At 31.7% G+C, this 23,180-nt stretch overlaps 1 protein-coding gene across 4 annotated transcripts in view; it reads left to right on the top strand.

Moving 5' to 3' along the window:
• The window catches only part of LOC143240669 (putative nuclear transport factor 2), a 32,445-nt gene extending 10,860 nt beyond the window's left edge, over positions 1–21,585 (top strand). For 2 of the 4 annotated variants that reach the window (XM_076483474.1, XM_076483476.1), the window contains exons 2-5: positions 4,903–4,984; positions 12,774–12,845; positions 15,599–15,697; positions 20,860–21,585. In XM_076483474.1, coding sequence (XP_076339589.1) covers positions 4,903–4,984; positions 12,774–12,845; positions 15,599–15,697; positions 20,860–20,973 — 367 coding nt within the window. In that variant the 3' untranslated portion in view covers positions 20,974–21,585. Of the gene's footprint in view, positions 1–4,902; positions 4,985–12,773; positions 12,846–15,598; positions 15,698–18,032; positions 18,094–20,859 lie in introns of all 4 variants that reach the window. The other 2 variants (XM_076483477.1, XM_076483475.1) reach the window with 2 other exon arrangements.
• Positions 21,586–23,180: the final 1,595 nt, after the last annotated feature.

Raw genomic sequence — 23,180 nt, 5'->3', positions numbered from 1 at the left:
ATTTTAAAATATAATTACATGTTAGTTAGTAAGCTGAATAAATTATATTGAAATTCTGTGGTATCATTGTAGTTATTTATGATTTTTTGGTTATTCAACTGATATATAAAACCTAAAAAAATGTTTGATATCCTCCATGTGGGAAATTTTAAAAGGCTTAGCAACCTATGTTCAATAACAACTGAGTAGTAAGGTTGTAGCAAGAAGAGATAATTGTTTTCTTTACTTCTTGATTTATTGTTCTGTATTTTAAGAAAGAAATTTATTTTTTTCTAAATAGTAATAAATAATCTATATGCATGTATATATGATGTATAATAATTGAAATGGGACTGTATATTACAAAATACTAGTCCACTAAAACACAGCCAAGACAGGGAACACTAAAGGTCACTTTTATTTATTGGATACAGTAACATTAGTGCATGTGACCTACTTCAGGGCAAGTAATGTAATGTTAACTGGGCATGACTGGAAGGTCAATATAAAAAATAAATATATATGTGTATATGTAGCATTATGAGACATAAGTTACTTAGGATAAACATTCATATTTTTGTGTTATAATATGTAGTCATTCTAGTGCAAAAAAGCATTTATATTTCCAATTTTTTTATGATGGTTGTAAGGTTGGTTAAGTGGCAGAACTCATATAGTTAAGAGTATAGAAAATAGCATAAAATATAGTTTTACTGAAAACAAATGCTTGAAATGTTTTAGGAGGTTTTAGAGATTGCACAAAGAATATTTAAGATTTCTGGGACAAAGAATAGTTTTTAATCATAACATGAAATCACTTTGCACTCAGACTAGTAATGAAACACTTACTTTCCCAAAGAAAACTTCAGTAAAATTATTTTATTAAAAAAATTGATTTTGTGTATGCAAAATACTTGTAATATTAAAAGTCTACCAAATTTTGTGAAGATGCACTTGGTGTATCAACAGTTATAGCGTAAATACTTAATGTGTGCAGATGTGTAGACAAACTTGTGTGTATTATACGAAACCCATATTGACATGTTAACTTTCCAGCCTTTGATCTCTGTTTTCAGCCAATGGGTTCTTCAGATTCTTACCCATGGCATCTTTCTCCAGTTCTCGTACTCTCCTCTCTAGTTTTCTGCTTCTGTTCCTTCCTATAACTCTGATTATGTTCATTATCTAGAAGATGTGATCTCGGATTTCTTGGCCAAGAATGGCATCAGAAGAATATTTACCCTTAATCTTAGACGTTATTCTAATCTTTGTGGTTCCCAAGAAGATCGATGATAAACAAGTTATCAACCTGTTGTCTTTCATACAGTTTCTAATCATCTTGTGGGTCTGGATAGATGGGTTTTTTTCTCACAAGGGTCATTTTCACCTGGTCAATGGATGACCAAGGTTGACATTGGATGCTTTCTTTTTTACACATTCTGTTTGCCTTGTTCTCCATACATTTTCTGTTTTTCCAATCTGTATCAAGTCTTCTAGTTCCATGCTCTTTCTTTAAGTATTGTGTCTGCTCCCTATGTTTTTAGTATAGTTGTGGGGACATTTCTCAACATATTTATGGGTGTGAATTTCCTTTCTTACATGGATGATTGGTTTCTTCTTGCTTCTTTTTGGGAGGACTCATTCTCTCACACCTGTTTTCTTCTACTGGAGTCTGCTTGTCTGTGTTGGCTAGTCAGTTATTCCAGATCTTTTCTTATGCCCATCCAATATTTGGTACATTAGGGCATGTTCTTCAGCTCTCAGTCAGGCTTAGATTTAACCACTTTGTTTGCAATTTATGGTATGTATAGTTTCCATAGATTTGAACCTCTCATGTACACCCTATGCACAAGATTCTTTTTCTTTTGAGGGCATAGGTTTTCCTAGAAACACTCGTTTGTTTAGGTCTTGCACAAAGGGACATAGCAGGGCCAGTGGAATATTTCTTTGGATGTGTTGTTCTCAGTTGTGTCTTCCTTTTTTTCTTCTTGAAGACTTGTCTTGGCAGCCAAATAATGCTAATATCATGTTAATGAACCTCCTTGACCAGGTTTCCATCTTTTCTCAGGTGCTTCTTGTTGGGGTTGTGGTATGTGTCTGAAGAACATGACTTTGGATTTGTGGGCTCACAAAGAACCTTCATTCCATATATGTTCAAACAGTTCACTGGACTTTTGCCATTAACTCCCTTTTTTTGTGGATTGAACTGTTATGATCCACTCCAACAATTCCATAGTCATTTTTCATATCAGTTGTCAGAAGGGTACCTGTTCCAGGGCTCTTTGTTTTTGTGCATTGGACCTGTTACTTTGGGCTCATTCCTTCTCACCAAAGGAGAACCTGGTAGCAGATGGCCTCTGTCATGGCTGGACTAGATTTTACCCATGAAGTGGCCTTTTCACCTTCAGCTTTTTTTTTAAATATGCTCTCATTTGGTCATGCTCCTCATTGATACCTTTGCCACTCCTCTCTGTACTAAACTTCCATTTTTCTTGTCATCAGTTCCTCCTCTTTCAACCCTTGCAGTCACTGATCTCAGCCAGAACTTGTCTTACCATATTCTTTGTTTCCTCATCTTGATCTGTAACACTTTTTGTTGGGTTATGTTGGCAGCTCCTTTCACCTGCACAACCCTGGTTTCATCTACTTTGTCAATTGTTATTCAAGCACCCCTTCACTCTAGTTAACCTCATACACATCTTTCTCACCTAGGAGTGTCATCCCTTCCTCATCACATGTGGGATGGTTGGGATCTTCAATTGTGTAATTTTCTTATCCCATTCCTGTTGTCTTTTAACTTTGTCCAACCATCAACAGTTTTTATGTTGTTGTTTTATGCTGGTCCATCTGCCATCCCCTTCCTCTAAATCATTCTAACTTTTGGTCTTTTTACACAGTAGCTGCATATCGGTCAGCTTTTGCCACTATATTTTGCATTTCCCATTATTGCCAAGTGTTTTCTTCTCCTGTACTCTTTTTTTTTTTTTTTTTTACCTTTTCTTCCTCACCCTTGCTTGACTTCCATGGGGTTTTACACATACTTGTATGTGTTTTGTTTCAGCCATTGGCTTCCTGTTCTTTAACCTTAAAGAAGAAAGGCACATTTTTAAAGGTGCTAGGGTTATACAGCTTTCATTGTTTTATATAAGACTTCATGATATAAGATATCATGAATGGGAGTAGGATGGTGATACTGTTTGTAAAGCATGAGTCATCCCTCAAACAGTATATGTGCCCTTCTTCTTCAGTAGGATGGGCTAATCACCCCTGCCTTTATCTGCCTTGTTGAGTTGAAGTCAGTCACTCACTGTTCTATCTGATTGTGTGTTAAACACATTACACTTCTTGGCTCACTGACCACTTGTGTGAGGGTGCTTGGTTGGCCATGGACATAAATTCTGCCCATCTCTGTGAAGCTCTCTTGTCTTTCCTGCATTTTTCTTCTAGGAGAAGAGTGTACCCTGGTCAAGACAAAATGCAGTCTACCACAGAGGTGTTCTCATGGAACTATTGCCTTCAGGTGTGACATTCCATGGTCTTTCCCTTTGGATGCTATAAGGGATTTCATCTATGGTTAATGTATGCACTGGCCTCTTCTCCAATTCAGTGTGGGATTCTGGCTATTCTGTGTGAGAAGATGAGTTATCTTGGAAGGCAACATTTTCCTTAAATGAAAATGAATTCCTGATGCATACCTTCACACACCTTCCTTCCAGTCCTCCCCACTACCAATGTACTTTCTCCTTGTCTCATCTAAGAATGAAGCTATTTTAAGTGCAAATATTTAGAGAAAATTACTATGCAAGAACATTGTGTCACCTGCCTATTTGTGGAGGACTGTTGTGGCATAATATTATCATCATTCACTAGTGCAGTTCAAGTTAAACATGTTTAGTTGGGCTTTTGCTCAAGGCTAGTGGCATACAAGTCTCATTGGTAGATGTAGAAGAGATCAAGCTGTTCTGTGTGTAAAGGTAAGTATCATAAATTTTTAGGTAAGGTAAATATTAAGTTCATTTACTGAGGTGAAGGTGTGAAAAGGAGAGATCTGATAGATATCATAGTATTATATAGCAAATTCTATAACATCAGAATTGTCAGGTTGCATGCACCACCTGTCTCATTGTTGGTCAGTCCTACTGAAATATAAGAAATCACCTGACCTACCACTGGAGGATATAGCTGTCTACATTTTTCATATTGTACAGCTTCACAACCATATTGCCCTTGGACAGAACAAATGTTATATTCAGAGATTTAGATAATGACAAAGGAATAAAGAGAGCTAAAATGAAATCAACTTATTGATTTTTTTTTTTATTATGTAATTTGAAAACTTCACATACTCATAAATGACTGATAACTTTAAAATTTGACACTATTAATATCAGGAGATAAAAAAAAATACGGTATATTTATATACCATTGCAGAAACACATTTAGCAGTGTGTGTGAAGAAGAGGATTTTGACATAGTGATAAATAAGTCATCCAATCCATTGAGGCAGTGTTTTGTTTGCTAGAAGTACAGTTAATAGAATATTAGGATGTATTTGTAGATATTAATTACAAGTCACAAGAGGTAATTACTTCTATACAAATCATTAGTTAAGCCTCATGTGGAGTACTGTGTCCAATTTTGGTCTCCTTATATTGTCTTATTGGAAAGGGCAAAGATCACAAGTTTTTTCTCAGCAGATAGCCCAATGTGGCTTTACTATAAGAAAACACACACACAACTTTTTTTCCTGTGAAAAAAAAAAGGATAAGAGGTAATCTATTTTAGAAGTTTACAAAATAATCCAAGGATTTTATAAGGCTCCTGATTTCTGTTTTATTCTAAGGCAGTAGAATGAGAAAATGAAAGTTTAATGTTTGAAAAAGACAGACTAAGCTACAGTTAAAATAGTTATTTTTCTAACAGGGTAATTGGCATTTGGAATGAGTTTCCATCAGCAGTAGTGGAGTCATCACTTTACAAGACTCTAAATAATTTCCTGAAAAGGGTGGGTTTTAAGTTTTTATTTTTTCTCAAATGTAGGTGTGCAGGGACAGACTTGAAGGACTAAGTGGTTCCTTGCATCTATACAAAATCCTAGAGTTTAGGGATGTTATTAAAATTTCTAAAATTATTGTCAGAGGTAGTGCTTTTTTAAAAAAGGAGGGGATTCTTAAATTGTTTTTGTATATCATACTGAGAAACTGAAGTGTACAAAGCAAAGTTTGTTTGTTGCATGTTTTTACTTAAACATTTATTTAATCAATGTTTTCTAGCTGAGTGTATATATTATGCAGGTTATGTTTCAAGCCTTTTTTAAGTGAATCCTCATCTTCAGCTTGATCACCAGCATACTTCAAAAAGTGAATAATCAGTTTTATGTCATACTTTAATTTGATAAATTTCAGGTTACAAATATATTCAGTTTTCTTATTGTATATTTAAAGCTACAGAATAAGTTTCCAGTTTATATAAGTTGGCTGGTTTTTGAGGGTCTATTTTAGAGATTTCTCTGTAAATTGAAATTGTTTTTGGATAATATAGAGAGATGTTTAAATACAGCTTAAATACACTTAGAAATGTATTCATGTATGATTTCACAAGGACAAACAAAGTTTAATGCTAGCTGGTTACAGCAAAATGTTTAACAAAGTTTTAAAGTTGGTGCAAAACAGATGTATCTTCAGTAGAATGGTTTGCACACTTCAGAATATAATTTATTGTTTAGGTCTTTGGATTTAAGCAAATTATTATGTATCCTAAAACACTTAAACTTAGTTCTGGAAATCTTGCCTAATTTCTCTAGCAATGGGAGCACTAGTGTTCTTGAAACAAAGAGGTCACTTTGTTAGAAGGGGAAAGAATCAACTTGTTATTTATAGTAGCTGTGGATAAAATTACCAAAAACTATATCACATAATTCTTTAATTAAGGGATGGAAATTGCTTGCAGGAATTATTCTTCCTCTTCATATGATAATGTTGCAGAGCAGTTCAGAGGAAATTTACTAGGAAATGTTGTTGCATGAAGATTACAATAAATAGCTTACTTATACTGTATGGCTTAGGATTGTCTTTTCAACAGGTGTATGATAATATCTTAAATGCTTCAGAATGATGAAACTAGTTACTATGAAGCATACGAACAATGTGATCTCTTTCTCAGATCAGAGAAGAGGAGGAATTGTTCAGTTCTTGAAGGCACTGGTTTTTGGACATGCAGATAGAGCAGGTACTTCTATGGGAATTATAGATACATTACAGGAAAGTGGTTTCCAAATCCAAGTTAGTAAACTGTTTAATCTTAAATCAGTGCCCACAATGTAAATAAGACAATTTATAACCAGCTCAATGAGGAAAGACAGACAATCATCAGGTTTAATGTTATTTATTGATTTCATTCCCTGCAATATACATGTACAACATGAATGTTTGAAAATGTTTGGAAAGAATATGGAGTAATTTGAAGTTCATTAGTTTTAGTTCAAGTCATCTTTTTGCAAAAGAAAATATTTTCAAGAGTCACAATAGGAAGGATATGATGAAGAATTGTTCATTGGACATGTACAATGTAGGTAAGTAACATTGCTACCAGTGCTGCAACAGATTGTAAAGAATTAAAACTTGAATAATTTGTGACAGTCCAACCAAAGTCTGCTTTGAGTATCAAAACATATTTAAGCTAAATAAGGTACAATATGGTGAAGTAAAATGGACTGAAAACTCCTGAGATATAACATCCAAGCTTCTTAACAAGAGAGAAAGGTTCTTTTGTTCCTGTGGGCTACTGAAGACACCATCAACGTTGGTACAAATCCCCTCCCCCCTCATTATTTGCAGTCCATATTTGATAGATTTGAGATGCTTCAATTAAAGTACATCTTAATCTATATAATATATTAAAAAGCATCAAATATGTTTAAGTTTTCCATTCTCAGGTTTTTGTAAAATAGCATGGTCTTATCACATTTGCAGAAAATTGATAGTTTTAGAAAGTCAAGACAGTCAGTTACACTGCACAACAATTTTTTTGAGAAGTTTTGCTTCCTTAAAAGATTTTGCTGATTGTGACAGGTACTGGTGGGTATGATCAAATATAGATTTGGTTTTGCTTCATCACATAGGAACATTGAGAAACAGACAGTTAACTGTTTACTGGCAATAACGTATTTAATTGCGTTTGTTTTTAATATGCTATTAAGTTCAACATAATTAAAAGTATTTTGCTCCTGATTTTCATTTGTATTCAATGTCCGGTGCATCACGTTGCAGTGTCCAACATTAGTCAGCAAGCATTGTCGGATTCCAGTTGCCCAGATATCGTTTTTCCATTGTAGCAATGTCCTGGTGAAACCAAGATTTCGATGAAACTATACGTGATGGGCAAATTTGGATGTGATTTTCATGATCAACAGCCAAAAATATATAAGGAACATCCAATTGTGTTCAAGAAGCAAAAACTTTTTTGTGCAGTGTTAGCTGATATGGAAATTGGAGAATCTACTCCATTATTTTTGCAAAAGATGTTTGAACTCGAAAAACTTGCCACCACAAATGAAAGTTGCTAAAAAAATAATCTAAAACATTGTGTTAAAATACTCTGGATGATTCATCACAATGAAATGACAGAGTTTACGAATGAATGGACAGGATGTCTGTTAGAAGATATCTCTTGATATTGAAAGTAAATTATAAAATCAGAGTGAATTATTACTCTCCCAAATTTTATAAAGCAAAGTGATGTTGCTGCTACCAAATAAACCACTGTGTCCAAACTTGTAAAAGCATGGAAATAGTGAATTTGAAATGAGCCTGTCTGGAAACAAGCTACAAAAGAAAAGTAACTTGAGCTAGATAATTCCATTAATGTTTATAGAATGTTGAAAGATATGGTAAAAGTTACTGAGAGAGAGGGAGGAGTACAGAAAAATCAGTGACAAGGACTGGAATTGAGTGAAAGGCCTTCTTGGCACTGCCTGGAGCAGATATAGTATGGTTGATATATTATTACACATAATTTTACTATAAGTTGGAAGGTTTTATTAATAATTATGAGAAGCAGGCAAGTATGCTGATAATGCAAATAAATGAAGGCTTAAAAATGAACACCAAGAACATGAAAAGGCCCAATAAAACAAAACAAGGGGGAAAGGACCAAATGGTATGTAACAGAGCTAGCAAAAAGGAAAAGAAAACTAGGTGATAAAATATAAGAAATTGTTAGATAAAATAAGATTAGGAGAGATGATGTTTGAAGAAGCTAATAAGAGATTTTAGAGAACTGGATGAAGTAGGTAACATTGCTCCAGACATAGTGAGGTACAAAACAGCTGTGAAAGAAACAAGGCAGCCAAAAGCCCCTAAAGGATTTGTTTGTTTTAGAGTTTCGCACAAAGCTACTCGAGGGCTATCTGTGCTAGCCGTCCCTAATTTAGCAGTGTAAGACTAGAGAGAAAGCAGCTAGTCATCACCACCAACTGCCAACTCTTGGGCTACTTTTTTATCAACAAATGGTGGGATTGACCGTCACATTATAATGCCCCCATGGCTGAAAGGGCGAGCATGTTTGGAGCGATGGGGATGCGAACCCACGACCTTCAGATTATGAGTCGCACACCTTAACACGCTTGGCCATGCTGGGCCCCCCTGAAAGAACTGTCACTATTTTCTGTCAAAGTGTATACTTTGGGTTTGGTGAAAGACCAACACTTTAAACTTGTGTCATTGCATAGTTGTTGTTTTTATTATCATTTTAATTTTTAACTTCTTCATGCTTTTTATAAGTAACTTTTGTAAAACGGAGCTCAGTCCTTTATGTCGGATTTATGTTCTTTCTTTCTTTTTTAAGTTGAATAATGAAGAGGAGGTATCTCCCAAGTTTACATATTTTTAATTACAAACCAGGATATAATTATTAACATTATTGTGACATTTAAAAATGCAATATGGATGGTACCCAGATAAAGTGACAGCTGTTTAACATTAATAAGTTTTCTGTACTTGCACACTCCTTACAATTAACTAGCTAATTGCTGTATTAGAAGTAATTTTTCAAACATTATAAAAGATAGTTTTCAGTTGTTAGGGTGGAAGCTGTATAATTCTATGCTTTTAGAATTTCATTTGATAAAACTTGATAAATCAATTGATTCTAACCATTTGTTTCTTTTTGTGTTTTTCAAGTATGAAGTATGCAATGGTAACCAATGCTGAAGACTAGGATTCAGAATAAAAACAGTTAAGAAGCAAAATAAGTCATCTGTGAGTTTATTTATTGCTATTTGTTTAAAAAAATGTAAGATTTTGATGCAGTTCTTTGGAGAAAAAAACCCTTAAGAATGTCATAAATGTCCCCAAAACTACTAAATTTATCCATAAATTAATTTAAAACTTTTTTCCCCTAAAAGAGCTTGAAAGCTTGCTGCTTTTGATTATCATGTTGACATTTCTCTTCTTTGAATATTTTTCTATTTATTAATTATTTTCTGTGCAGGACATTTTTTTTTATAGATGAAGGTTTTGATACATGTAGTTTCAAAGCTACTTATAAGTTGTTCTTGATTTCACAGTACATAATTTTGTGGCATACTCTGACATTCACTACTTTTGAGTTTTTTGTACAAATAAAAACATGGTTGATCTTGTTTTGCTTTGTTTTGTGAAGTTTATCATAGAAAGTAAACAAAGCTGCAGAAGTAAAGTAGTGATGTCAGAAAAGTCTTGGGAATTATCCACACACTTCTGTGAAAGCACATTATCTTCTTGAAAATAAATAATAATTATGTGAATTTTTTCATGTAATTTACATTACTTGTAACCACTTCAACACTTGGAAATGTCTCTGGAATGTATTATGTGCGGTCACCTATCTGTAAGGATATAGGGAAAGAAGGTTAGTATATGATATGGAAAATTTTAACATTATACTTACTTTTAACATACTTAAAAAATTCTCACTTTTAGTCTTAACATTATCAATCAGCCATGTTAGATTCCTTTTTTTTTCATTTAAAGTTCTGTCTCTCTTATGGATCTTTGAAGTTTCTAACCTATCTGTCAGTATAACTTTTTTAAACTTCTGTGTCATTTATCTTTGATTTTTTCTTTTGTATATTGAATAAACCAGTTTAGTTTTGTCTTCTCAGTTATCTGTTTCTGCTAATTATGAATTTATGGCATTAAAAGCAATTTATTTTGAAAAATTTTCCAAACTATCCCACATTACCTTTTAAACTTGCTGTTCCAATTCACAAACAATAAATCTCAAGGCTTTAAAGTTATATTTCTAAAAAAATTATGAACTAAAATTTAATTTTCTATCGCATTGTTTAACAAAATATGAAATTAGTCTTGCAGTGGTCATACTTCCCTAAATATTCCCTATACTTCAAGTCTTGTAATCATGTTGTTATTAATGATTAACAACAGCTCTATAATGTTAATCCCACTTGTTGGTAGCCAGGTAGTTAGGACACTGAACTCATAATCTGAGAGTTGGGTTTGAATCCCCATCACACCAAACATGTTCACTCTTTCATCTGTGGGGGTATTATAATGTGATGTTCAATCACTATTCATTGGAAAAAGAGTAGCCCAAGAGTTGGTTGTGGGTGGTGATGACTATCTGTCTTCCTTCTAGTCTTACACTGCTAAATTAGGGATGGCTAGTTCAGATGTAGCCTTTATGTAATTTTGCACAAAATTAAAAAACAAACAAATCACTCATTGGTTTTTTGACTAAATTATATAAAAATCAAACTGAATAATTTCAAGAAAACATTTTTTTGCTAATTAACTCTCTACAATCCCATTTAATCTGTCCAAAATTAGTCTTCTACAGGTATTGTATAAGTATTCTTATAAGTAAAATAACAACCACAATCTCATTTTACGGTTTGTAATTGACCTCGTATGTCTGATCACATGGCCTGTAAGAGTTTCCATTGAACTCTTTGGCATTTGTTGGAGTATACAGAATCCCTGAGGGCAGAATTAAACAAATATAGTCATTCTTTCTTATGGGTTGCAGGTTCAAATCCCGGTCTCACCGAACCTGCTCACCCTTTCAGCCATGGGGGCATTATAATGTGATGGTTAATCCAACTATTTGTTGATAAAAAAAGTAGCCCAAGAGTTGGTGGTGGGTGGTGACAACTAGCTGCCTTCCCTCTAGTCTTACACTGCTAAATTAGGGGTGGCTAGCGCAGATAGCCCTTGTGTAGCTTTGTGTGAAATTTAAAAAAACCAAAACAAACTTTCTTATGTTGAAAAAATTTCAGAGTTAAAAATTATTCCGTATAATTGTTACATAATGTTTTTAAAATTTCAGAATTTAATTTTGAGTTGATAGCCACGCTCTGAACAAAAACAAGCAATTAAAGCTCCTTTTTTGTACTTTTTTTTCTAGTTGTTTAAAGCAACATTTCAGTTGAAAAAAGACTGGCAAAGAATTTGTAATAAAGTGATAGAACTGAGCTTGGTGATATGTTATCAGTGAAAAGGTGTTTGCAAACACCTAAAGCTATAGTCTGATTTTCTTTTTCCCTTCTTTGAATTTGCAGAAAGCTTATCTTATGACTTCATATTTCATTGTGATTATACAATCTGATGAGTAAACAAATACTTTTTAAATCTTTCATATCTGCAAATTCATACAAATATGAGACACATATACGTGTATAAATGTGTGTATTTGTCACATTATTGTTATTGGTCCAGGTTGTCAACATTTGTGTGATCAGTATTTTGTATGTATACTTTTTGTGTTTGTGAAAGATATAGAATTTGAACCTAGTTCATTCCAAGCTCAAACAGTTTCATTGAGTAGAAGCTTTTTATTCATTTTCCTTTTTACAACAAATCTAAAGACAATCTTACAAAAGGTGTATTTAAATCAATGCCTTCAGGCATTTAAGAGTTAAACGTTTTCTTTCTTTGAAACCCCCAATTGTAATTCGTATATGCAACTATTTTTCATATCTTCAATCTCAACAGAATAGGTGAAAATGAGGAAACACATTTTCTGTTTTGGGTTAATCAGACTGCTTTTGTTTGTTTCTACCTTAACAAACTTTAGCATATAAGCTGAAATATTATCTTACTCTATAAATAGATGGAAACAGTCCATTAAAACTGAAACAACTGTGTTTACACAGCTTAAAATACTTTTCAAACAGGTACCCACATTCTGTGGGATTTCATGTATAATGCAGTTTTTTATTCAGATTGGATATTTATCCCATTTCCCCATTTTTAACATTAGTTCTAGATGGCAGTTTTTTCCACAGGTTTATTATCTTTTCAAATGTTAGATTTATGAGTTATTTCAACTCAATTTCGTCATATTGATAGTTCCTTTTAATAATTTTGAATACTTGAATTAGTACACACCTGACCCTTCTCAAGAGAGGGCAGGTTAGATCTCAAACTATATTTATGTAACAATCTGTCCTCCTTCTGCAACATCTTAAAAACCCTCTTCTGAATTCTTTCCAATAACTGTTCTGCTTAAGATAAAGGGATAAAAATTTATACAGTATTTTAAAGAGGCTTAAATATTAAATGTCTTGCAAATTATTAAAAACTGGCAAACCTATTTCTCTATGAAAATTAAAAAAAAGAATAGTTATAAAGAAACTTGTAATAATTGTTCTTATGAATTGCTCTGATGAAATAAATTTGAACTTCACAGAATGAGATATTGTTTATAGACAATCTGATTACTTGTATAAGATTTATATTTACAATATAAACAACTTTCATTTGTTAATAATGAAATTAATATTGTTTGTATTTCAGGAAGAGACATCTCTTATGTCTTTTGAAGGTCAGAATCTGCTTGGAAGAAGTAAAATAATGGAGAAAATAAATGTAATGTATTTCAGTTCTAGTTCATAATTTTTTTTATTTGTTTAATTTGCCATTTAGATTTATTAAATAAAAAATAATTTTGAAATTACTACATGTGTTGTAACTATTGCCATATCAAAGATCTCTTAAGAGAACTTGAAATTAGTAATTTGTATGGAAAAACATCTTTCGTTTACCATCAAGTCTTTAAGATTGGCCATTAAGAGATTTGAAAATGGTTGTTATTTTTAAGACTTGGTGGTTTCCAATGACTTATCAGGTTTTGGCATTTAAACCATAACTTTGAAAGTGACAGTAGCTTAGCTTTGTGATATGTTATCAAAAAAACATATCTGTGAACAACTTCTAAAGTTATGGTTTTGATTTTTTTAAACTTGCTTTATCTTTTATACACTATTTGATTTATGATGCTGAGGTGTGATAAGGAAGAAAACATTTTTGTTGAACAAAACGAGGAAGACTTAACTTCATACAACCACTGTACAGTAATTGTCAGTGAACTTTCAATTGGAAAGTCAGTTGATACCCCAGGAAAATAACATGTTTCAAATGAGTGATTGCCAGTAATGTGGGTTGCACCTATGCCCTTTAAAGAGTGGCATTGTTGATTTTCATATATAATACTCTGTTTTTCAATTCTGCAATAGCACACAGAATGATAACTACATCTAATAATATAATTAATAATTTAGCAAGTTTAATAACTTAGAATACACATCTCTGTCCAGTAAAGATGGCATACTTTATATTTTTTAACATTGATTATTTGATTGAAATAAATATTATTTACTGTATGCAACTTGTAAGCAGGCTCCGTTGAGGCAATAGAAAATCAGATTTTTCTTTTGCAGTATATATTCTTTCAGTTTTGTTGAAGTTTCTTTTGCATGCTCCACCAGTAACTTGGTGCAACTAAGAAAATCACAACAGATATGACCAAAGCACAGTTCATTGTCAATAAATGAACTGTTAAAGTAATGTAGTAATTCAAAGCTCTGTCTGGCAACACACCAGTTTCAATACTAAAATTTTCATCAGTATTATAATTCTCTTAGGATTCCTTGAATGTTTATTCTGTTCCTAACATATAAATTTGGTATTACTTTCTCAATAAAAAAAACTGCTTTTAGGAGAATCATATTGTGGACTTAGCACATGTACTTAAGGCTTTGAAACCAAATTTTTTACTTGGTACATTAGCAGCAATTTTTCTGTCTAGGAAGTTAACCACTGAATCAAAATATTTCTAGGTCTGACTGGATGAATTATCCAGTGGTTTAGGGAGGATGCAAGAAGGAATATTTTTTTTACATCTGTATGTTTAGCTTTGATCATTACCATTACGAAGGGAAAACCTTGTGCAAAATTTCATTCATAACATTTGTATGGATGGTTATCACACAAATGTACAGAAACACTGTAAGTTTCTGTTAACCTTTTTTCATTGTATAATTTTAAAACGTATTGGGTTAACAGGTTTCTCAGCATGCTCACAAGTTTAATCATTTCTACACTATATTCTTTTTTCAGTAATAAAATTAAGCTTGTGATAACTGTTTGCAGTCAGGTTTGTTTTGTTTTGTAAACAGGAATAAATGTAATTGGAGAGTAAAATCTGACATGAAAAGGTATTTTTTTATTGTAAAAGTATACTTGCACAAAAGTAAATCTAGGTAGTGTTGTGTTTGAAGGCTCATTTGCTAGCTAGGAATTGGAAGGTGGTTGTAAATATTCAAAGATTTATCAGATGGAATTTCTGTACTTAACAAAACGTTTTTACAGTGTTTTAATAGTAATCACACACAGAAAATTCATTCTTTTGATTTGTATAATGCCCATTACGTAAATGAACATTTTTATATCCAAAAAAAGGAGAGCATGTCTAAATATTATATGTAGCCATTCCATCTATATGCTGGAGAAGTTTGTTTAGTGGCTGTATTACTTGAATAAAATGTTCTGAATTCTCAACGTACAAGATGTAAGGGAAGTGAAATGGGAAGAATACATATGAAACCTAAAACCTAAGCCAACACTAATAATTTTAATCAACAATTATATATTAAAAATATAGTTGTTAACTTATTTAAGATGATGATTATTAAATAAATATTTCTATTTCTCAAGTCAGTTGTAGATTTTCAAATGGCTGCAGTCAAGATGCTTTTGCAATGTGAATTTACTGTATGGCTACATAGCACTTAAAATATGAAAACATGATTACTGTTCTTTATAATGTATTTTTAAGTTACCTGTCAGTATTTCATTTGTGTGAAACACCTGTAAAATACAAATTACTAGTTATAGTGATTATGCAAATCAGTACTATTGAAGGTTGGAACCTTTGTTCTGTTCTGAAACCAAGAAGGTCAAAATTTACCATTTGCAGTACTAGAATTATAAATTGTGGTGATAATGTTTTAGCCAATAAACTTATTGGGAATTTCTTACAATTTTATGAAAATATTGATGACCATTAGGTCTAGATGCATGTGACCAAACGTAAAGTGTAAGTGTTGATTTGAAGTGATATGTATTTGGCACTTTGAAGTCTATATAGTTGTTAAAATGTAGCTTCTAGTCTGTTTTATTGTTAACATGAATTTTCTGGTCACTGAATGGTTGTCCAAAAATTTTTTCTTGTTCAGATCCACCTTTTAGTTCATTTGATTGTAAAAAAATGTCTTTGGTCACTATTTGGAAATTAGAATATATGACAGTTTATAATTATTGACTAATTTCTCTATTTACAGTCTTTAACATTTCAGAAAATTGCCCACAGCATCACTAAGGTCGATTGTCAACCAATGTTTGATGGTGGTGTTTTAGTTTGTGTTTTAGGTCAACTTAAGGTAAGTAAAGAAAACAGATAATGGAGTTTTTAGGATTTTAAATCACTACACAGTTACATGATACTCGGAGTTGAAAAGTGAAAGTGTAGCATACAAGAATGATTTTAATTTGTTTGGGATAAACAAAATTAAAGTTTTAGGTAACTAAGGAAATTAGTGTGCATAAACATTGTTTTGTGATGTGAAATTGTCAAAATATTATTCATATGATTTTAACGTATTTGTAAATAAAAGAGGTAAGTATAATAATTTTTGTTTTAACTCTAAACATTTTGCATATAAGCATATAGTTAACTACGTTTTACAATAACACTTAATAATTGTGCATGCAAATATAGTAATATGTGTGAAATTTCCTTAGCCTTAGAGATCTTAAGGTGTATGTATATATGTATGAATGTATTCATGGTAGAACTAAATATTTTATCAATGGTCCAGGTTCATGATGAGCAAATTAATTCTGAGTTGTTATTGTTATGCCTCCTCTAAGCTAGCTAGGTGTCTTTTCTTAGCTGGCCTAATATCATTCACAGGCTAAATATCTTCATTGGTAAAAAGTCAGTGTCTTCGTAGAAATAGTAACATCCATGATTAATTCACTGAAGTTAAATGGGTTGTAATGTTTGAAATCTACAAATGTTCCTAGTGAAATATCTGTAGGTTTTTGATTAATAATCATTTATCACAATGATAGCTTCAGAGGCTTATAGTACACTGACATTAGCTGACCAATAATATTTTCTCTTGAATTCTTGTGATTGCTTGCTTTTATATACTAACACGAGATTCTTGAATGTTCAACAATGTTCGAAGATACACCAGTGTTTTCAAAAACTGTACATTGTTGATTCTTGCTCTCAAGAATCTACTAGACATTTCAAGAACAGGCAGGACTTGTGCAATACACATTGAACAGTATGCATCACATTATGCATCTATGCATAATCTATTAAAATAGATGTATAATGGTAAATGCATTACAATATTTTCACACTTCTAAGAAGGTTAAATTGGTCCTTTAATTGGGGAGGTAATAGAAGTTGTCTCAGTAATTATATGCCTATTATTCTTAAATCAGTCATTGGAAAAGTTTTGGAAAGACTGATAAAAGATACTTGTAAAGTTATGTAGCAACATTAAAGATTTTATCAGATAGTTAATGTGTTTTTACTGAGGGAAAAATCTTGCCTTACAAATCTTGTGACATGCTTTTAAAATGTTATTGCATATGTAAATGAGAGTAAGGATGTAAATTTGGTCTATTTGGATTTTCAAAAATCATTTGACTAAGTGCCATGTAAATAAACTTATCTTAACAGGTTTAAAGATGAGTTAACTAACTGGATAGAAGAATGGCTTGATGGAATAAAGCAAAGGGTTGTTATCAATGGAATTCAGTCAAACTGGATTAATGTTGCAAGTAGTGTGCCTCAGGGCTCAATTTTAGGACCATTGCTCTGTTTGATTTACGTTAATGACACAGGTGAACTCAATAAATTACTTGCATTTTCTGATGGTATCAAGATTTTGGGTGTTGCTTGCTGTGACAAGGATGCTTCTGCTTTACAAAAGGATTTATATCATTTAGTGAGTTGGGCAAATAAATGAAAGATGGGTTTTTAATTATGCTAAATGCAAGATACTGCATGTAGGTTATCATAATTTGAATTATAAGCTTAGCTTGGATGAGAGTAGCCTTGACAATGTCACTAGTTAAGTAAAGGGATCTTGGTGTAATGGTTGACCAGTCTTTAAACCATCCAAGCAGTGTGCTGTTGCTAGTGGTAAGGCAAATAGGATTTTAGGTTGTATCTAAAGAGCTTATAATGCTATTGTATAGGTACCTGGTTATAGTCCAGATTTGGAGTATTGTGTTCAGTCTTAGGCTCCTTACCTTAGGAACAACATTAAGTTTGTTGGATAGGGTTTAGAGGAAGGTTATTAAAATAGTACCTGTGATGAAGGGGTTGTCATTTTAGTAAAGATTAAAATTGTTTTCTCTTGAAGAGTGAAGAGTTAGAGGTGATCTGATTGAAGAGTATAAGATTGTAAAAGGAATTGTTGGTGTATCAACATTTTTCAAACTTAACAGGAAGAAGTGTAGAACTAAAGGATACAATTATAGATTTAGGCAAAGTAAAAGCCATTTTCAGCTAAGACAACTTTCAGATTTTTCAGTTATTTTTCAGATATGGTGGTTGGCTCATGGAATCGGTTGCCTTTGGTTGTTGTGAAAGCAGTAAATTTGAGTGAATTTAGATGAAAGCTAAGAAGGGTATATGGAATGGCAAGGGCTTGCTTTGAAAATTGTTTATTTTTTGTTTGTTTGGTTTAGAGGATGGAACAGCTGAGATAGACCAACTGGAACCTTGTCCATAAACTTTATGTTAATTGAAGTGAGTCATAGTTATTGCTCTACTTGTACAGTGTGAATAAATATGAATGTAAATCATTGTGTGTGTGTGTGTGAATTCATGCACAGTTTTACTCAACCAACACATTATTGAACTTTAAAATAAAATATCAAAGAAAGATTATGGTTTTTGAGACTTCTTACATATTTTATAAATGTGTTACTGTGCTCTGCTTGTTATATTACAAACCTCGAAAAGTTAATGAATGTGAAAGTAGTCCACAGTTTAGAAAATGAAGTTAAAAATGATAATCCAATCCTGTAATCATTGTGCTTTTTCCATCTTTCTTTGTAATCTCAGAACTTGGATGTCCATAAAATCATAATCCTGGTATGTTGTACTAGGTTTTTTTCTGAAATGATAATTATCCAATTTATTATATTTGATCACAGGTTAGATTAAATATTCTCTTGTATATAAAGAAATGTCAATGTATTATTGTTTACCATCAAGTTGCAGTGTCTTTGGTCGAAGATTTTATTGTTGCTGTTGTAACACACAGTCTGAAGTTTTTATGATCCTGTATTATGACATTAAAAGCTAAAATAATGTTAATAAGCAAAATTTATTAGGAAGGTTGAAATATCAATGTGTTGCTTATGCCTGTGTGGAAAGTCTGGAAATTTACCTGAAAATGCAAGGAAGAAGTTAGTATGAATGTGACCACCATGTTGCTATATTATCTAATGAAAGCCTGTGTGTTTCTTGAATATGAATGAATACTCAAGCTTAATATTCATTACAATTCATTTAAAGTTTCTTTGTTATTAATTTTATCTTTCTTCAGTACTGATATGACAATAATAACATAACTGGTATTTTCTAAAGGCAGTTTGTAAAATAACAACTGTATTTTAAAAGTTTTTGTATGCACTTTCAAGGTTTGGCTGATTAGTTTGTAGTATGGGGACTGCTATTTTATAATCTGATAGAAATAAGTTGAAATTTTGTGTTAAAAATAATTTAAAAATTCCTCAACCATTTTTATTTTTATAAAAGTAAACAATTTAAAGTTATCATAGACATATAAGTAGATAATACTAATATAATTAAAACAAGTTTGAAAGAAATGATAGACTTTAAGGCTTCATTAACATTTTTACAATGCAAGTACAAAATGCATCTTGAGAGATCCTCAGTAATTTTCACAAATTATAAATACATGTTTTTCTTCTGTATTTTTACCCTCATCTCTAGAGGGTCTTGCAGTCGGGTCCACATTTTATGTGTGTATCTTAATCTAATAAACTGATGAACCTAAATAAAATACTTTAACAGGATGGGAAGTCAGTATGAGACAGTCCTTCCCAAATTTGGTCTAAATCCAAATCTGGACTCTGGACCACTTTGAAAGAATGTTTTTATAATGGGGTGATAGGGCATTTTCACAGTTTTTGATTAATAACTCTGTAAAGTGTGATCATATATGTACCAAATTTTATATGGACATTAACGTTGATTCCTCATTACATTACAACAAATTATCTGTATCATTGATCATTCTGTATCTGAGGCAAATGTTTGAAGGTGAAACTTAATATTATCCAATATGGACACATGCAACCTCGAACAGTGGCAAGGTGATGGTATGCAATCTCTGTTATTTCTCTTTTATATTTTCTTGTTAGATTCCTAAACATTTCTATAGAGCAGTATGATACATATCATGGATGGGAAATACATTCTGTAATAACTTGCTAACTGAGCCTGCAGTTAAATATTGTACCATGAGATAAACAACAACTTGAATATAATCTTATTCAAAACTCTTATTATTGATTCACCAGGTACTACTCATTAAACATGAAATTTGTATTGAACCAATTTTGAAAGGTTTTTTTTTTTTAAGTCTGTGTAAGTATACAGTACAAGATGCATGAAAATGTTTTAGTAAATGACATTTTAGTGTAGAAAAAAAATTGGAGTTTGTCTGTTATATATTTTACTAATGAAACAAGATTAATTAAGATAAAAAATAGCAGTAAACAGAAAGAAAAATGATTATTTTTAATTGCAAACTTGTTCTGGAGCAGTTTCTGTTATGCAGGTTTATTTACATTCACTGAGTTATTTTTTACCATGCCCACCTGCTCGTATTAATTATGTATATATAATTAGTAAATATTTACATAAAATATCTTGCACTACAATTTCATTGCAGTATGGATGCCATTTATAAAAAAGAAACATTCTTTGTTTTTGGCAGGTTGGCCACAAACCAGAAACATTTTTAAGAGCAAGAAAAATTGTCAAAAGTTGGGGGATTGTTGAACTTTGAGAAACCTGAGAAAGTAAAAGGGAAGTAAGGGGTTTCAATGGAAAATATGAGCACGTTACAAACTGGTTATAGATCTGAAAAAAAAATTACAAAAAGTATAGAATGAATGTGGCCTTCCTGTTACACTCTGATAGCTTACAATAAAACATTTATGACACATTCTGAATAATTCATTGCTTTTGTAATGTTAAATTATGTTTAGAATTCAATGTAGACACTGAAATTTATTAAATTTTTACAGGACTTTATATAGCATCAGTTTCTTTATTTTACCAGAATTTCTGTGGTTATGGTGAGGTAATTTGTTGCTGCCTTAGGTAGTTAGGCTTGAGTACCAGTGTTGAATTAACTAGGTTAACAATGAAATTTGTCATGTTTAATATTGTATTTTTAAATGACTTAAATTTTTTGATCACATATATTGTTACACTGCATGTTGTTTCATCAAATTCTTTTTGGTTTTTTTACAGACAGATGATGATCCTCCTCATACATTTTCTCAAACGTTTGTTCTTAAACCTTACAATGAAGGATTTTATGTGCAGCATGATGTGTTTAGGATAGCAGTACATGATGCAGCATGAGACTGTGGTTATCTTCTATCATCTTTTGTTGAAACTGCTATTGTTGCTATTGAAAAAAAAAAAAAGCTTTTCCAATTTGATTGTTACAAGTGTTAAATAGACCATAGTGAGGGAATCTTTTTCAGCAGGAACAACATTCTGTTTAACATTCTCTTTATTGTATTAAGTGTTATGAATTACTTTGAAGAGGGAAATAAAGATGGCCTAAAAGTATTTTTATGAAATACTTTCTATTTATAAGTACAAATCTTTAGTTTAATAGGAAGAATTTGCATTAAAATGTATTGCTTTGCTATACAATATTTTGAATTTATTATCCCATTTAATTACTTTCTTGAGTATGTTAACAGAATGTTCCAAGGTGTCATGTTTCATTACGTGTAAATCGTAGCATTGGCAGGACTTGTTAGTAACAGCGCTCACAATTTATCAGTTTTACCTCCCATCTCTCAGAACTTCATATGAGAGATATAACATTTACTTGTTTGTAACTTTTGTGTTATGGTTATTTTTTACCTGACAACAGCTACTACCCATATCTGAATTGGAAGAAGAGGTTTATTTAGTTACCTTGTATCAATTATAAAAAAGAAAATAAACTTTTTCCATAGACATAGAATTGTAGACTGCTTGTTTCTTTTTTTTTTTTCCCTGCACACAACTACATCATTGATGAAATTTGTTATTACTTTTATAGGATAAGTAAATTAAATGTGTAAAACTGCAAATGTATTTTTAGTATAAGATGAAACTGTTTTTAGATGACTGTTAAATGTAAATTCATAAAATTAAATGGATATTACGCATAGTGTTTGAAAGACACTTTGGAAAGTTTGAGACTCAGCATAAGAAAAAAGTTTTCAAAACTAATTTTTAGTAGTTTTATGTTAGCATTCATGTACACACATGCACAATAATCTGTACAAACAGGGTCAAAAACTGATCCTTACAATTGAAACAGTTAAAGATGAGATATATTAAAAGCTTAACTTACTGCCTTTAATAAATAGTTTTATTTGACCAGTTAGAAGCAAAACTGAATTATATAAACTATCAAAGAAGTAACCATAAGTGTTTCACAGTTTATTTACTATATAGTTCATGGTTAGGTAATGGACTGTGGTTCTGAGATCCAAGCCCTGTTACTGCCAGATAAAACACACTGTACTTGGGACTTTAGGTGTGTTATAGCAGTGATAATCAAATGCCACTATTCAATCTAGTCCAAGGGATAGTGTATACTAGTTGCCTTTCCTCTAGTTTATCACATCAAAAGTAGGGACTGGAAGTGCATGCAGCCTTCATGTAGTTTTGCATGAAATTCAGCTAATACGCTACATGGCATTAAAGCTTTGTTTCCATAAAAGTCCAAAGAACTTACCATAGTTTTGAATTAATCCATCAAATTTCTTGTTGCTTATGATCTATAATACAGTGGTACTAGATAACATTTAATAAACTGCTCTATAATTATTTATTGGTATCATCACTGTTCTATTTCACATTTTAAGTCATTTTTAATTAGGATTTCATACGATCCTATATTTAGGGCAGTCTTTATGTATTTATTTAAAGTGTGTAATGTAGTATCTTTGTTTAGTTCATTCCTAGAGACATTCTAATAGTTACACTGAGCCTCAATGAAGTTTTTCACTGATATTGCACATCTTAAGCTAGTATGCTAAATGATGCTTCATTATATTTTATTTACTTACATAATTTGCCTGTTATATTTTAATGACTTACTCATCTGTAAGATACATCAAAACGTTCATGTGATTGTCTTCACCAAATTCCACTTCAAACTCTTACCATTGTCTGTTGTAAAAAGGCCACACAGACATTTACAAGTTTATAATGAAAAATAGGTTTTCACACTACTTCCATGCAATTACATTTTCATTTGAATACATCTGATACGAATTTACATGTCAAAGTGATATCTTATTGAAAATTATTTTGGATTTAAATTTTAATGAGATGTAGTGATGGCAACCTGAGAACCATGTTACAGGTTTGGACTTTAATGATTGTTAATATCAACAAGACCTTTATAAAGGCTCTGTTTTAGATTTTTACTTAAGTAGTTAATAGTAAATACCCCTGACAACACCTCTAGAAAGGGCATTCTTTGGGTTCATGCATTAATAGCTAGTATTGATAAAGTATTTAAAAAGACCTTATTTGAGTTTGCACTGTCATAAGTA

Source organism: Tachypleus tridentatus, chromosome 13, assembly GCF_004210375.1.
Source record: "Tachypleus tridentatus isolate NWPU-2018 chromosome 13, ASM421037v1, whole genome shotgun sequence".
In the NCBI taxonomy this organism is placed as follows: Eukaryota; Metazoa; Arthropoda; class Merostomata; order Xiphosura; family Limulidae; genus Tachypleus; species Tachypleus tridentatus.
The sequence above is the reverse complement of the archived record's forward strand: the minus strand, read 5'-3'. Positions and strand labels throughout refer to the sequence as shown.